Genomic DNA, 18577 nt, shown 5'->3' on the forward strand with positions numbered 1-18577 from the left:
TACCCTACAGACAGGAAGCCACAACATTGCAGCTAAACTTACATAGTTGGTCATCTTCGTTTCCCTCTTGAATTTGGAAAGCAGCCAAAGCAGTAAAGCGAGTAAGAAACCCTCATCCCCACAGGTACCAGAGGAAGTCTTGGTGCACGAGCTGCCACAGATCATATATTACCTGAGGCTCCTTGACAAGTAGAAGGTCAGCCACATGAAAGTGATTCTAACAGGCAAAAGACATGAGTAAGTTAATGCACTCAACCCTCCTTCATACAAACAAAGCTTTTTGAGACGTCACCATCATCTCTACTGTATGGCAGTTATGTGCTCTTGAACCTTCAACAGATGCGCCAAGGAGCTTCTCACACCTGTTAGGTGGCACTAAATAGTCACTCTAAGTGTTTAGCAAAACCAAAAAAAGACTTGAGAGAAATCTCCTAAAAAGAACCAAAAAAGCCTGCCTCTTTACAGTTTCACGGCACAAAATTCAAGAGCAACCCAACAACCCAAGCTACAAGTGCATCGGTAGTTTGGTTTGGCACCACAGGGCGCTTTGCTGCACAGCACCCCCTTCCTGGGGCAAAAGCCAGGCCTGCTCAGGAACACTCCAACACAGCACTCAGCTCAGCACCACCTACTTCCCTTACACCTTTACCACTCAGCAGCTGTACTCAATGTTCAGTATTGGACAAATTAGGAATAAAGTCCTTCCAAACACATAAAAGGGAACATCCCCGTTGCAATTTTAAGCATAATGACATCTTCCTATGTGACAAGCATCCCATACCATTTCCTTCGGCAATGGATAGCTTGCTATGCTACCTCTGTGAGATGAAATCTTCCACCAGTTATCTTCCCAGTAACTTTGCTGTCTTCATAGACATGAGATGGCAATAGCCAGAAGCATACCTGAAATCCTTTGATTTTAACATGTGCTGAACTGCTAGGAAACTTTTTAATTGGAAAGGTCACAGGAGACAGATTTCTGAGCACATTTCCAGATAAATGCCACATTTTCAGCAATGCTCTCTCATAAAATGTTACATAAAAGGCAAACAGACACTTTTCAGTGACAGCTTGCAGCAGGCCCACCTGCCTCCTTTAAAGGTAAAGGTTAAATCCTCCAGAGCTGTACAGTAGAAATGCCATCTTGCAATCCACAGCTGTGGAAGGTGAACACGAGTCTCCACTGTCCACCTCTCTTGCTGCACTGATCAGAACTAGAAACCAGAAGCTGATACAAAGTGAGGTGCTTTCAGAATCTTCACCAAAAAATTGAGGTGCTCCTAATCTGTTATTATTTTGGATGGCTGTGCTTTTAACCTAAAATTGAAAAATGTGCATAAACCCAAAAATGCTCAGTTTTTAACAGTAAATGGAATCCAGTCTCTCACATCCCAGATAAACATCCTAAATCTTGGTGCACAGTGAAGGGATTGGTGCTCTTTGCTCCCTCTTCTATGCAGATACACTCTTGACCAGATCAGCTCTCTCAGTGTCAAATCCAATATATTTTCTGGAACAGATTCGGCTCTGTTGAACTAGTATTTTCCAACAACAAATATAATTTTGTCAGTAAACTTACAAGCAGTTCTGGCAACACAATAAAAAATTACCCGAAACCAGACCTCAGCCTTTCTACTCAGCTCCTTACTGCCTCACTGTTTTCCATTAAAGGATTATGCCTCTTTTCTATTTCACTGGTGAGATAAGGGGAAAATTCATCCTACTCCATATTGTTCCCAGTTATTCCCACTCCAAAGCCTTAAACATGTTTAAACATAAATCCATAGAGCTTCTAGCTCTTAGTACTTACTACTCCCAGTTAAGCAAAGGAAGAGTTAAATCCAGTCTCAAGACTTTGTAGTAATTATTCCCTATAACTTCTGTCCATGCTAAGTCTGTCTAACAGAAAAAATCAAGAGATTTACTATCTACAGAGTACAAGAAAAAACACAGCAAAAAATATTTTTAGTATTTTATTAACCTTAACAAAACCAGCAAATTAAAGGATGGTCACCTGTTTGGAAAAGATTCACATTTTAATGGCAGCTAGGAATATCTAACAAACTATGCACAACTGTGTCAGCCATCAACTGAACACTAATCAATGTAATCCAAATCTTCTGGGATTCCAAAACCTTTATCTATTCTGCTCTCTTCAAATCCAAATTTACGCTTGGCCCAGGACTTTATTGAAAAGATGTTATCTGTAAACAGAATGAAAAACATTCATTTTGAGTATTTAGGAAAGCATGATTTATAGTCTTGGCTACAACAAAATCCTTCCATTTGCAGTGTCTCTTGTGCGTATGAAAAGGTACATAGTGGGGAACATCATTATCAAGTACATTTAGAACAGAAAACATGAGGCTTTTGTTAATAACCTCCAAAAAAGAGGAAATAATTTACTTACTACTGAATAAAAATTTGTTATTTTTATCTTTTTTTGCTCCTCTTTTACAAGGAGACTGAAAGCTACAATTATAGTGTAAGCTTGCTATAGTGATGAGGTAAGTGTGAATATGCATAGTAAGTATTTTATAGGTCCTTCTTCAACTAGACATCTACTATGTGACTGTCTACAGCTATAAAAATTTGATTTAAATTTACTGTAAGGTCCTTTCTAGTCCTGCATGTTTCTTCAGACACTGTATTTTTTGGAAGTTTAAAAAAAAAGACATTAAAGAAGCTTTATTTTACTCAGCACTTCTTTTTTAGCATCACAGTAGTTTAACATATACATTTTGTTCAATTTAACAAGGTTTTTCACTGCAGAATTTACTGAAACTCATTACATCATTTTTAACACCCATAAATTGCAGCATTCCTTAGGAGAGGAAGTGTTCCCTGTCTCTGCACAGCTTAGAGATAGTTTTATTTTCTTTAACTATCACACATTTGGTTTTAAAACTGTCTCTCCAAAAGAAAAATATGCTGCAGCATATAACCAAATTGTCTAATTAAATAGCAAAGTACTTTCTACTGGCTGAGACACAGTTCCTTTACCTCATTTGAGGCCTTGAGAAGAGCCTGTCACCAACAGCAGAAAGCCCTGACAACTCTCAGAAGACATAATTTTATTTCCCCATATGCAGTAAACAACCCAGATATAAAATAATAGTCCAAAGACTAAGACAGTGATATCCTGCTACACTTGGCACAACCAATGATAGCAAGTAGTCCATCAGTAGGAGATCTACTCTAGACAAAAAATTATAAACAATATTCTAAATAATTGTAAAAAAAACATAAGGACATAAAAATTGTTTGCTTTGTAAAAAGGGAATGAATACAGCAAAGCTAAGCAACAATAGAAAATTGAGTTAAATTTTCACATGAATGTCATCACAGTAACATTCCTTAAAACTATGCATCATTTTACCTGTCAAAACTGATCAATTAGTTTGAGAAATACCTACTTTGTATCAGCATCCATCATATGGTAGCAGCAATAAGATTCCACAAAACATTTTACTGTTCAGAAAGAAATGAACATTCAGAATAGAATTAAACTTTCTGAATATCTGGGCATGACCATTTCCAATCTCTATTTCTTTCCTCATCTTAAGAGATTTTAACACATCCAAGGAAACAAGTTGCAGGATTTAACATGGTGTACAAGACAGGACCAGAAGGACAAATCTGTTATGGCTTATGAAGTATATTCACTAACTAAACTGAGAAGATGTATTCTTTTTGTTGAACCATAATAGTCTTATATGTAAAATAAATTTCTTTATGTTTTTTAAGTAAGGACTATCCTATGTCAAATCCTGATCAAATTTAAAGCTCTTAACACTGAGTAGTGAAACTGCTCTAGTGTGAAGCTGTGTCACTGTGTCACTGCAATACACACCAGTCCATCTGTTGGCTGCCTCCTTGGCCACTTGGTTTGTTTGGCCTGAAACAGAGAAAAACACCAACAACAATAAAAGCGTACATCACAGTAAAATCATAACATAATTTCAAAGCATAGAGACTAAATTTTTGTTGATATCATTTTTATGGAACCACACAATAAGAAAGTTATTCTATTGCTTCTAAACACTTGTTTTACACTTTTAAGGTTCCAGCAAGCACAAAGCTAAGTAAAAGAAAAAGAGAAGCAAAGAGCATAAAAGATACATACGAACAACTATAAATTTTTAAAGCATATTTTAAAATAAAATAACCGCAGTTTGGCTTGCCAAGGGGCTTAATTGTCTTCACCAAGATTGGAACTGGATACGTGGCCTGAAGATACCAGATGCAATAGAGATGGAAAATATTTCATAATCCTCTCTATGCATAAGTAAACCATCACATGGGTATGCATGACTCTATATAGATAGGGAAAATGACAAGGCAGCAGTCTATCATATCAATCCAAAAGTTTATCATATAGCTCTGGAATGTCTCCATGGCTTTGAGAACTCCCTCAATGAAATGAAGACAAAATAATATTTCTGGCTATTAAACTTAGCTTATGTCCCTTAACACTATTCCAGAACTAATCACATAATAGCAAATTACCGTTACTACAAGGAGGTTTTGTACAGTTTCCACAAGGCAAAACAATCAAGAAGAATTCCTCTTAGATCACCTTGCTCCCGTTAAAGTAAGTACTGAATCAAATCAAGCTGGTTTGGTTGTAACGTGGGAATTTACCAGAATCATTCTGGCTCTCACGCCTACATGTAACTTAGTTATTCCCAGTCAGTCTTGTTAGTACTCGCATGATAATACTCATTTGAATGGTCAGCATGAAACTTGTCTCCAGGGTACTGAGATATGAATATATCATCAGGTACCCATTGTTATACACATTAAACTTTAAGCAAAATCAAATTATGTTGAAAAAGCATCTGCTAGCACACAGGAAGGGAAGTACTCATTATTCCAACCTTAATACTCCAACTGAAATGAAAAATGTTTACATTGGAGTAATATACTATTTCAAAAACAATACAGTTTCTAAAATTGGCCCACAATTAGAAAGTTTGAGCACAGCATGAAGAAAAGCGAAAAAGATGAGCAAAAAATGAGTGGGAGAGAAAATGGCATTTTTGCTTGCATGCATGCATCAGAAATTCAAGTTGTTCCTAGCCTGAGAGAGATATTTTTTATTTTCTTTGCTGAGTTCTTGTTGCCATCCCCTCTTGTTCAGTTCCACAACTGGCAGCACGAACAACAAACTTGCAGCTAATGACATTTGGGACAGTACCTAACCTAACCCTACTTAAAGCAAGTCTGCAGAGTAAGAGCTTCTACTCATCAAGACTTTGTGTGTGTGACACATGACACTTCTCTCAGCATTTTTCTAAAATTCTACCATAAAACTTGACGGCTGTATTTGACTCCAAGTAATGAATTTGAAATGAACTGGAGGAAACTGGAATGGGATTAAACTCCATGGATCCAGAGTTGTGAGGTGACAGCATCCTGGTGGTGGGTGAGCCAACCTATCCCACAGCACCTACGAGGTCTCAGCAGAAAGCTCAGCTTTCCTGGAAGCAGCTGAGTTGACCACCACAACACAGGGGCAGCATGGAGTCCTGACACCTGCAAACACTGCTCACGTGCGCTAAAATATACATACGTGATCACATGTTCTGAAAATGTGACTTCACACCTCTGTCAAAGAAAAGGCTGAGGTGACAACAGACATAGGCTGGACAACAAGTTAGAATGGCAGTCACTGCCTATAACCAAGTTGGGGCTAGAAATGAAAACATGGTAGTGAGAGTAGGAAGCTATAATGGGGAAATACAGACAGACACACAGACAGACAGATAATCCCCAATTTCTCATGGCTACAGGTGAATATTTTGCTGTCTGAAGACAAGGTTTAAGTCCCTTGGGATCAATCTTGAGTCTTGCCTATGATTCCACTGCATGATCTTTTGTGTCTGCTGAAACCAGTGCCATGCCTGGAAGAGGAACAAGAGACAGGCTTTGATAGTTATGAATCTGCATCTCCTGAAGACACCAGCCACATCTGCATCATGGCCAGAACCTTCCAGAGACCTCCAACTCCATCACAAGAATGGACAGAAATGACGAAATATGCACCTTCACTGCTTTCTGGAACTCTTTTATAGTTGCTTGTTGGGACTTTCATTGGTTGCATCATCTGTATATATACATGCACTGAGGATGAGGGAAAGTAGGAATAGTAAAGAAGACAACCTCCAGACACACCTACTTTACGTATGGGTGTAGCCAACTCAAAGTCATGCTACTTCTGACCACCTGTTCTCTAGCTCCAGGGGATCACACAGCCAGGTTGGTTTTCAGACTACACTGAAAAGGAATCTGAAGATCTAAAGACAGCAATAGCATGAGAACTCAAAAATGCAGACTCCAAAGCAGACTGCGTGAAGCTGTAAAAAGGAGAAACTCAAACACAGCACTAAGAGCAACTGGCTAATTGCCAAAACCAACTCAACTACGGCGTCCCCAGCTTGGCTGGAGTCCTTCTGATCCTCCTGCTCACCAGAGCTGCTCTAACTGAACTTGATTTTTGGCAGCTACTAAATAGTGCTCCAGTACTGGATCTGCACGAGACAATGAAAGGCCAAATATGCAGTAGAGGTGAGGAACAGGGGAGGCAACATTTGCCACATGCTTCCAGATGTTCTCATTATCATTAGGCTCTAGTTACAGTCTGTATCTATACATCTGCACATAGGCTGACAATGTATGTGATTGCTGTCCTGAAGCTGTCTGGAGCCATTTGTTCTGGACATTACATATTTATTTCACCTATCTATGTGACAATGAATCAATAGACTTTCCCACTCTCATGTCTGCAGGATACAAGTCATTTATTTGGCTGAGGCACATACTTGTATCCTCTGCTGACTAATTTCAGGCATATTTGGCATTTTCTAAGAAAGAAAATGGAAGCTTGCATTTTTGTCTCCAAAACTGAACAAAAGCAACCACTGTATGTACAGTAATGCAAGGCCCAGGAGCAGTAAGACTCGAAATGCTGGTCTGTTATGTCAGCAAAACACAGCTGGAAATATGCCTGAAACAGTGAAAGGCTACAGGACAGAGAGTTATTTTGACCAGTCCTCATGAAAGTTTTTTTTCCCCTCAACCCCAAGTATCTCTGGAGAACTGCAGTGTACTCAAAAAGCCCAGATTCTGGGAGGTGAACCACTATCCCAAGCATCTGTGATTGTCCTTATCACAGGGACAATCCCCTCTATCCCCACAGAGGAAAGCAAAGGTATGGAAAGGAAGGTCCAGCCACCGTGAGTGTCTAAAAAGAAAATGAGGGTGGGTTGGAAACATGCGTTTCAATGCAGGTAAGTGGCATTCTACCAGTGACCTGCAGGTATTTTGGAGCAAGCCAGGAGACAGAGGTGACAAAAGGGCATGTGGCAGCTGTCAGAGGTGCACCAAGAAGCTTCTAAAGCAAATGGACAGCACCTGGTGAGGAGTCAAGGCCAGCAGCACAGAACGTTAGCACAGCAGTGCTTCTAACAAATCTCAACAGGCATTATATATTGACTCAAGTCACTGTAAGGCCACAATGTTTCTGATCTGACTCAGGAAGCCCCTACAGTCCTTCTCAGCATACTGTAGAACTACAACCTCCTCTTTCTTCTTCCCCCAGATTCTCTCACTTTTTTCACTGGAAGGGGAAGATGGTTGAAATAAAAAATCCTATTTTCATTCCAAAATTGAATGGCCAAAAGCTGTAGAAGTCTCAAATATTTCCACATGGCAAAAATCAATTGTGATAGCAATAACCACCACCATCTCCTCAGAAACATTTTCCAAATGTACTTTAGGTTCTTCCTAAAACCTTTTTAAGGATCACACATGTCATTAAGGGAACATTAAGGAGACAGTCATGGAATAGTACTCAAATTCAGACTGTAAAGGCAACGTATTATAGTTCTAGTGGCTATAGTAAAAGAAACAAAACAACAACAAACAAACGGCCAGAACCAGCTCACAACCACTGAGCTGGCAGAAATTAACAAAGAGCTGTACCTTTCTTTGATCTCCTAGATCCTACTCTGGCATTTTCTGGATAACTTTAAGGACTTCTAGGTCCAGGAACCTATACTTCCCTAGAATAACAAAAGCTAATTGTATTTATAAAGTTAACTCACTTTGGTGCCAGTTTTGACCTACCACAAGAAAATGCCACAAGAAAATTGTATGGACTTCCTTACTTAAAAGGCACCAGACTGCAGTGGGAATTAGCACCTTACCATGGAGAGAGTCACCCATCAGCCTGTAGGGTGTTAGCAGATACATGCAAAATACAACTGCAGTCTTCAGCATGTGGGCAAGAGAGTAATTTTACAGCGTGGATCACAATTCCTCTGCATGAAACACAGGGAACAGCTGCAACTGTTCTCAGGGACCAGGGAGGATTACTAGCCCAAAGATTCCCAATCTCTCTTGTGAAACTGGTCAGGGTAAATTAAGTGCATTAAGTGGATTTGAATTCCTGTAATAAATATGCATTCACTTAGATTGAATTCAAAGATGAAAAATGGCAACTACCATAGGAACTGTGTGTGAACTTGAACCTCCCATGACTCTGGATAGCTCTCTGCAGAAGGCAGTGGATAATCACTCTTCCTGCACATGGGTTGCCCTTACTTTCCAGAAACATTACCTTGTCATCATGATAGTGACAGACTTGTTTTTCTACTTCTCCTGGGGCAGCATCACTATAACATCCTGTGACGCAGTTTCCAAATTTTTTCCCACTAATGAAAACATCTCATGCAAATAAAGATTCCATCTCCAAAGGCCAGTGTAGAAGGTGAGCATAGAAATTATGCACTTGTTATCCATAGAAAGTACAAAAGGTTATTGCCTAGTAATTCCTACCCACATGTCCATTTACAAACTGACACTACAAACTCTGATCAAGAGCCTGTGGCTTGCCATTGGAGACTATTTATGGCAATGATGTGATGAAGTGGCTTCTTAAGGTCCATATTTGAGTATCCTTGAGAATAAGTAATCTACAACACTGTCAACAGGCTGAATTGCAATGTGGCAAGAAGAGCTTTACAAGAAGCTTTTGTAACCCTGTACCAGGCAGATATCCCCACACTACTGGAAATTTTTATCCTCCCTCATGCTTCCCAAAGAGGCATTTCCTCTTATAAACAGAATAAAGAGCATAGAAAAGTGATAGCACATCAGAATTCTGTCAGCTCCTTTGAATCTAAAATAACACATCACTCTTCCCCCATACTCCAGTATCCTCCACAACACTTTTCCTCATGATATTAATCAACAGGTCACAATGTTTCAGAATTCATAACTAAATTCAAGTGAATGTGTAAATATGATTTCTCATTTAAATGGCATCACAAACTCAACACAACTTTTTATATTGACTTATTTTAGACTCTGAATCAAGTTTCAGCACTACAAGAAAAGCCACTGACAGTTATGAATGCTACCTACTGATCTACAACTATTCTGAAAAGCACAGAACTCAATATAAGCTATTTGAGATAGAAAAATACTGAAGAATATAGATATACAAATTAACTAAATCAGCATCTCTGCTGCAACATCAGTGTATATATGCTTGAAAATGAACCTGCAAATAGTTACCACAGTGCCAGTCTTGTCTACCTGGTGAGACATAGCAATACACAGTAAAGCTACTAAGAAGCTGATCCACATTGCTGAGAATACACTTTTAAAGGGTCTGCAAACTCTGTCAGTGTGTTTGAAAAAAGTGTCAAGTCTCATTAGCAAAAACTCCCTCTGTCCTGTATGAAAAAGTACACTGTCAAATTTCATCAGTCCATACACAGGGTCTCCTTAAAAAATGTCCAACAGAATTTGCCAGAATTGCTACCAAAAAATTCCTCTATGCAAGACACGTTCTTGCACTTAAGTTTACTTGATTCATGTACTGACAGAAAAAGACCATTTACCTTTCAAGTGTTGTACTTGAAAACCCACAGACATTGTAGAGAAGAATCTAGAAGGCATAACAAGAAGTTTTCTGGTCTCACAACTCAAGGCATGTTCAACTTTAGCTATACCATTTCTGAGGTATTTGTTGCCTGTTTTTAAGGTTTCCAATTTCCTGGCCCTACAATTTAAGGCTATTACTTTTTGCCATCTTCTCAATGAACCTGAGTAAAAGGGTATTCCTTTTCTTTTCTTGAGGAGATACAGATATGCAAAACCCACCAGGAACCATCTTCTTTTGAGCCCTATTTTTCTAAAATTTTTTTTGTCTCTTAGAATGGGATTGCTCAACGTCATTTTGCTCTACTCTGAGCACTTAGTTACATGAATATATGAATGCTCTGAAATAAACTGGGTTATATGCATGTAGGATGTCCAACACTGGCACTGTGTTACAGCTGAAGCCATGCTAAAGCCTTTAGTACCACACTTTCTGCCTTAAGCAGAAAGACTATTTCATACATCTCATTTGTATCTTAGTATGGGGGTTTTTCTTGGCACAACAAAAATCCTTATATTCAACCTGCAAACTACTATATCTCTGACATCTTTTTTCAAATCCTTCCCCCTTAACCAACAGCCTCAGATAATTTGTGTAGCACAATATCCTTAAATAGAGGTAACACTCTTGCGCTTGCCACTACTGAGTTCTATCCAGTGTTTATTAGATCATCTTTGCAATTTGTCATGATCATTTTGAAATCACACTGTCTTTTGTCCGTGCAGTCTCTCCTAGTGTCATCATATGCAAATATAACAAAAGAGCATCTTCTATTGTATTATCCAGCTTATTAATATAAACACTGAGCAGATGCACATACATGACAGCCATATTACAGAGCTCCATCAATTCCACCTCCCTTTCTGATACTAAATTGCTCACAAATTATAAAGTAGTTTGAGATTTCACACTACTGCTGTTTCATCAGGATTGTATCTCCCTACTTTCTGTAAAACAGAGTCATGCAAAACTGAGTCAAAACACCAAAAACAAGCTTCCCTCAATTTACAAAGATCTCATATAGTGGCAGAGAGAAAACTTCTGTGTTGTTCTAGGTGTTTCCAAATTGGTTTTCTGTTCTGAATTTTTCTCTGATACCCTGCTCTTTTCAGTGAAACTAGCTCATATGATATTGAAGTGAGAAGGGAAGAAAAACCATTGGAAATACTGTCATATGTGCCAACATTAGTCTTGAACTTACACAACCTACCCTGCAAAATCTTCAGTTAAATAGCACAGAACAAGGTATCTATATTAGGAATATTCAATCATAATTCAGATAAACCCGTAATGAAAATGTAACATACTATCCCATAAAATATGGGAGATATGTTAACATAAAAGATTAGCAATACATTTTTTTTAAGCAACGCCAGGGAAGATCTTGGTTTGACAGTTCTTCATGTTAGCAGTAAAGACAATGAACTAAAATTCACAATACCCTTCCAGATCTAATTTTGTATGTGAAAGTCATGAAAAGATATAGACCAGTATATTCCTTCAAACATCACCATAACTTTATCAAAATTATCTGAATTAGTGCTACAGCTAACCTAGCAGGTCTAACACTAGAAGACAAGCAAAATACTTACTCCACAAAAGTCTTTTCATTTCATATGTAAATGGATCTATTGATTAGATGCTTTCATCACAGCACTCCTAAATAGAAGAGTGTCATAAATGTAAACATAAGCCAATTCACTCCTAAATAAAAGAGTGTCATAAATGCAAATATAAGTAGCTATTTTCCACATCACAAATTTAAGTGTCTACCATTCCCAAGCAGCTCAACAGCTTCTGCCATAAGGATTTACTGGCAGACAATAAAGCTATTGCTACATACTTCCCCTATGAACCTCTCACCTTACATATTTTTATTGGCATTCCAAGAGAAACAAATAAGAAACAAAATAAAGAAAAGTAACAAAAACATGTCTTGTGAGTATTCTCATTTGATTTAAAGAAAAAGTAACCTTCCAGAGTGGTAAATTCAATTAAACAGGGTGTTTGCTACATATATTATCTAAAGATTTGGTCCTCCAACTGCCTTCTTTCTGAGTGTCCAAGAAAAGCCCCACTGACAAAACACAGCTTTTTGTTTAACTAGCTAAAATGCAGCTTCATTTTAAAGCAAGTTGGCTTAAGTTGACACTCCCTAAGAATAGTCTGGCTAGAATGTGTTGGAGGTATAAAACACAAGTGTGCATGAGCCTAAATATTTAGGACAATTTCTCATTGCAGAGTAATCTCTTATCTGAAGACCAAACACAGAGACGTTCTCTGAAATGCAGAGAATAAGGGCCTTTCACTGAAAAGGCCAAATAACTCTTCGGACTTTAGCTTTCCAGCTTCAGCCAAAAACCCTGCATTTCACTTTAAGCTTTGTGCTTTAGGTATGTATCTACAGATACTTCTTAAGTTGTCCAGTTTGACCTGGTGGTCCTTCATTCATTATTCTTCATGGCTGTTATATTTGCCTTTCTTTCTAAGTGTTAAAAGCTGCTCACTCATTTACGTAGTCCTGTTGCTCCCTCATTCAGGCTTTTTCAAATCAATTTTCTAACAGTACATTTCACTGCAGAGTTAATGAAAATACCCTTATGAACACTTGTCACCTGTTCCTAGTTGGTCAGAAGATCCTTGGTTGCTCTTCAGAGACACTAACACACACCAGACAATTCTGTGAGGTACATGACAAATGACCACATGTATGAAAGTCTTGTGAAGAAGGCAGTGAAACATTTCATCAGATTTTCTCGATAGACAGATTTCAAAGACCTCAGGAGAGTCCATCACACGACATGGGCATCTACACCATCAGTTCCTAACTTGAGCTGACAACTTGCTTTTATCAATGGTGAACTTCAGCACTGGAATGAAGGGCCAAGGTGAGAACTCTTTAACTTGCTTTTGTCAGGGAAGGTCCTTAAACCACTACTCTGGTAATCACAGCCAGATTCTGCTTAGCAAGTGTTTCATTAGTCAAAGGACCAGCCTTTTCAATAGCTGAAATGCAAACAAGTCTCCTTTGATTTTCAAGATTAAAAAAAGAAAAATAGAAAGGCTGAAGATAAAGGAGCAGATACTCTGCTTAAACTGGCAATTCCATCCAGTTTCCTATGATTACCAAAGAAGCTTGGATCAGTAATCCAAGTACACATCTGTAACTCCATTCACTAAGTACCCTATTCCTTTTCTCAACTTTACTTAACAGTTAAATTTTTAGCATTACTGTATGAAACTATGCTTACATACAAGTACATTTATTATTCCTCATTCTTCCTAGAAACTAAGTTATGTTTAGTTTTCATAAGTTTGATTTATCTTTTAATGTAGTTTTTGAATAGGTAATTTAATTTGTCAACCTTCCAAATGAATGACTAGACATTCCAAGAAGAGTATAGGGAGCAGGGGAAACAAAACAAAATTCTTAGTTTCTTGAGAACCAGTAGAGTAAACATGTCCTTTTGTTACTGGTGCACATCTATATATATTCTGGTACTCCATGATGAAGGAGGAAAAAAGGTGGAGGTCTGTGAGCTGTGTAGTTTTGTTTTGATTAGTAGCAGATAGCCTGCAAGTTACATACATGAACATTCATTGTCTATTTCCTATCACATTCTCACCCAGATTCTCTGAAGATGAATATACTAAATAAACAATACTCTGTAAGATGAGGCTAACTAAAAAAAGGGAGTTCTTGCTTTTATAACTATTATTTTTCTATGTACTTTTAAGCAAATATCTGATTCACTCCAAAGAAAGCTTAGTTTAACCCACTAAAACTAACCTAAGTGTGAGTGAAGATGCAAGTCTAACATCAGCAGAATGACTAATTTCCACCTGCAGACCTTTGTTAACGGCACTGCTGCACAAACTGTAAAAAGCACAGCTTGTCTCTCAGATGCCAGGTGCATATTTCATGGTCAGTAGCTAGGAAATATCTTCCTAATTGCAAACTGAACATACTGTATCTAAAGGTGATTAAAAAAACATTTTCTCTACAGGCTTCATCTGTACACTACTGATCTTGTTGGCACCTAGAGCAGTCTTAAAATTATTTGCAGAGTTCCACTTTTCCAAGTGGAAACATTATATTTTTAAAAATAGATACTTAATAGTTCATTAGCTGATATTACTGACAAGGCTTTTTAGTTTAAACCATCTTTCTGGTACGATTTCTAAACAACAATCCATCTTTGAACAACAATCCATTAAACTCTTTTGTAAATTATTTGCATTCTGATGCATTTTGAGTAAAACTGACGCAACTAATTTTAAAGTCTCTCTATTAGCCAAGATAGTACAATCTTAATTTCATTTCTTCACTACTGTTTCTCTTCTGGGAACAGGAAGTATTCCCAGCATTAGTAAGAATCCCTCTTACAATCTAACACTTGGTACTAAAGTTTTTGCAACATGAAGTACATCTGTATAAGTAAGATATTTTCAAATTGATTTGAACTTAAGAGAATAGCTGGGTGTATCAACAAAAAAAAACATCCCCAAAAAACAACCCCCAAACTATGCACTCCAAAGAATCCACTAGCTAAATCAACGTTAACTTTTCAGCATTCACCCTTCAGATACTAAGAGGAATTAAAAAACCGAACAATACAGAACTATTTTCTCATACTGTCTGTATACCCAGACAGTTCCTCAGTTTGTCAAGCTAAAATTTTCATTGTCTAGAAATATCAGAATTAGAAATTTTTGAAGGACCTAAAAGGAAAAAAAAAGACGCTTTCAAGGACATATTACATATAACATGATATTTTCATGGTATTCAGTAAAGTCTGGATGTTTTACCAAAATTTATTTTCACACAAACACGTAAGTATTAGTTTTAGAAAATTATCTAACCCTGAACTGTACTGGCAGTGATGCCTCTGAGATCACACATTCAGAGAGTCAAAAAGAATAACTACGTGGATATTTGTAGTTTGAAATTGTGTCCATCTGAACCACTTGTCTCTCGTCACAGGACAAAAATAAACAGAGAGAGCTAAAGTAAAAATATTGACACCAAAATTGCTACATGCGTTGTATTTGGTAGTTTGCTAATTTTTGAGAAAACAAGTTTGCCTAGACATGTTCAGATCACTGTTTTAAAGGCAAAAGCCTAAGACATAAAAGTTATCAGTAACCAGACATTCTAAAACCATGCTAAATCAAAAAGGAATGCTGACAAGCCAGATCCCAGACTCCATAAATATTAGCAATCATACCACACAGAAGTCACTGCAGTCAGTATGTAACTATTTATGAAAGAGCTGCCCTATCCAAAGGCACACAGTAATAAAGCATGGCTATTGTGAAAAAAAGCAAAGGCCCAACAATGTTTTAATAAAGCATAAACCAACATTCCTCTTATTGCAGTGAAAGAACAAGAAGTTTGAAATTTTAGAAATGTTTATGTTACAGTGAGCACTGAAAGTGTTTAGCTGTTTCCAATTACAAGCTGACCAGCAACTCAGAGGAAATCCCTACCATTTATACACTTATGTTGCCAGACATAATTTTCTATAAAATTAATTACGTGAAAAATGTTATTAGCTCCCGAACACCTCTCTGTGGTGGGCAGAAAAAATTAAACATATACAGTAGGGTAATCATGATATTAGGTGAAGCTTTTTTGTTGTTGACTTTATGAAAATCTGCATAAATTATAAACTATTGTAAGTTGCACTCTTCTCCATGACGTTGTCATTTACCATAACCTTGAGAGAATCTAGCACCATCACATGTCTCTAACTCTGCATATATGCATGCCATGTCACATAAGAGACAAATCTCTCTACAATGGCTCCTCCTCCATGAGAATATATTCCAGCCTATATAGGCATGCTTCAGTTGTGAGAAACAATGATCCTGTCCTGAACCATCTGAAGCAGGATCACAAGTTTAATAGAAAAGCATAAAATCCCACTATTTGTTTGGCTTTTTTACTTCAAATGATTCTTGTCAGTTTTACTGCCTTTGAGAAATAATTTATTAATCAATCCTAACTCACAGAAGATGTCTTAAACAACATCACCAAGTGGCAAAGACAAACTCCCGAACTGCAGAGGTCATTAGAAAAAAAACCATATATTTTTCTGTTCTAGATATATTTTTACAATACAGTTCCTGTAAAATGGAATTATCTGAATATATCCACAAGACCAGACTATTATGTAGCTTCCTCTAGTGGTCAGTCCTTAAATCTTGTTGCTTCTGCTATTTACTCTAGTTACTTCTTACACACAAATTCTGTGTTTAAATGCTGTAAATTTGAGAAGGCATTAAAATTTATACTGCAATGTATTTCTAATACAAAAGCTAAGGAAACTAAGCCAAAACATAGAGCAAAACATTTGTTAGTGACACTAAAACAGTGAACTAGCTGAATAGTGAAGTCAGCAAAAATCAGAGTTATTAGTTTTCCCATTTGCCCCTTGTGAATATGCATTATAATGTATTTAGTTACATGGTCAAGCTTGACTTTCCCACCATGAGATTCAGGAAGCAAAGACAGATGTTCAGTTTTTAGCTGAGTCTTCAGATATTTGCTATGAATCATTCAAACTTTTGTTTTGACCCTGAAAATTATGTATATGTGTGTGCACGTTTTAATAAGCCTTGCTGCTGTGCAATTGGTTTGTTTCTGCAAAACTCTGCTGAGGGAGGGGGCAACTTAAAAGACACAGCAAAGCATTCACCAAATGTGAAAGCCACAGAAAACAGACAACAGCTTGATGTAGCCCTAAAATACCGCAAGAAGAATCAAGGCAGCTCTCTGTTATATGGGATGAGAAATTAACAGGATGAAATTTTACACTGAGCAACAGGAAGATTTCTTTACAGGTTGAAGTCATTAAGGAGGAAGAGAGAAAACCCAAAGGTAGAAAGTGACAATTTCCTGTTAGAAAATATATTTTACTGAACAACTCCACTGTTGAAAAGAGTGTGATGACATAACATAACAACTGTCTCTGACTCTAAAATAAGGTAGTTAGAAATCCACTCAGGCAATTTAACTGTAAATAGTCCCAAGGGTTATATTATCTAAATTGTACAGAAGTAGAAAATCGTATCATCCACGTGCAGTTTGAAAGTCTGTGAATGAGTAACTTTTATAATATGTCTTTTTTCTATGAAACAGCAGCAATAACTTTTATGTCTAGCTGAATGCCTGAGATTACCGCCTTCTTACTTTTGCCTTTGCACTTTTCTGCACTCTGGAACCAAAAGAAATGCCCCTCGACCTTTTTTCTTTTTTTTCCTTCTCTTCCATAAAGCTTGTCAACTTCCATTCAGCTTTGACAAGGAAATTAGCTTCCCAAAACTGACACCACCATTTATTCATTCATACATTGCCAGCAACAATGCACACTGCCAGTGTAGCAACACCTGACAAAACATATAATGAAAGAGAAACTTTTAAAATTAAGTTGAAGGACAAATTAATTTTTAAACATTACAGCATATTCCCCTGGGAAGCCTGTAGGTAGCTCAACAGGGCTAACCTCACAAGTTCCTTAAATGCTCATCCCTCCATCACAGACATTCACATGGAGCTTCCACACACTTGGACAAAATAATCCAAACCCACAACATACAGACAAAACACAAGGGCATGACTGAAGCAGCTAAGTATTACATTTCCTTCCTTTCTCTCTTTCTTTCCAGGACACTAGTCTCCATGTTGCCAGCTAATGCAGCTTGCCCTAGCATTGCAGCTGTCATTTGCTCCCTCGTGCCGCATTTAGGAACGTGCTCACTGTGACTGTTTCAAAAAAGAGGTTCTCAAACCATTCTGTGAGATTCTGACTGTAAAGGTACCTCAGCAGTTAAAATACCTGATGCTACACATCCCTCTGCTGTTGGTATCTGCCTAACCTCATTCATTTTTACAGCTGGAATCAGCTGGAATGTGTTTTCTCCTCAGGAGAGCTGGCAGCAAGGGATTTACAGCACAGTAACTAACCTTAGGTCTCAAGTTTGCTTATTCCCTGGCATACCATTACATCCTTGGGGAAAGATAACACAGCTGACAAAAAATGTCACAGCCCCTCAAAATACATAATATCTGTCCAAATTTGAAGAGTGCTGCCAACTCTGTTTATGTTCCTGGCTTTCTCTCAGAACAGCTCTAAAACTGTGGACTTTGTTAGTAAAATAAGGAAGGAGAAAGACTTAGCCACTTCTCTTTTCAGAAAAAGTTTTGTGCCTGTTTCTTGTCACTTTGTAACAGCATTTTAGCATTATAGCAACCTGAATATGCAGTGGTGCTGGGGTAGCAATGCAAGAGCCTAATAAATAAAACATGAAAGCTGCAGTAGAGAAAATTCAATAAAATTTCATGCATGCTTTTCATTTTTCATGCTAAGGATCAGAATATTAAGTGTATTTCAGTGCCAAATTCTGTATTAAAGTCACTCATCATTCTCTGTATTCCATTAGAGTTAAAAACTCCAACCAAAACCCAGCATGTCAGAGACAGTACAGTCAGTCAAGAGTGTGATAACCTACTTTTGTGTAAGTGACAATTAAGTGTCTCTAATGAAATGCTTGTGTTTTAAACAGGCAAGACAAAGTAGAAAGATACCCCTCTTAACAGCACGGAACTGAAGGTAAACAGGA

The 18577-nt window shown here is 37.6% G+C and overlaps 1 protein-coding gene across 2 annotated transcripts in view; it reads right to left on the bottom strand.

The window, feature by feature from the left end:
- Window positions 1–1960: 1960 nt before the first annotated feature.
- MND1 (meiotic nuclear divisions 1) overlaps window positions 1961–18577 on the bottom strand; it is a 47523-nt gene continuing 30906 nt past the window's right edge. For both annotated transcript variants that reach the window (XM_012573418.5, XM_002198428.7), the window contains exons 7-8: window positions 3854–3898; window positions 1961–2204 (exon numbers count right to left, since the gene is read on the bottom strand). In XM_012573418.5, the coding sequence (XP_012428872.1) occupies window positions 2098–2204; window positions 3854–3898 (152 nt within the window). In that variant the 3' untranslated portion in view covers window positions 1961–2097. The remainder of the gene's footprint in view (window positions 2205–3853; window positions 3899–18577) is intronic.

This window comes from Taeniopygia guttata, chromosome 4, assembly GCF_048771995.1.
Source record: "Taeniopygia guttata chromosome 4, bTaeGut7.mat, whole genome shotgun sequence".
NCBI lineage: Eukaryota > Metazoa > Chordata > Aves > Passeriformes > Estrildidae > Taeniopygia > Taeniopygia guttata.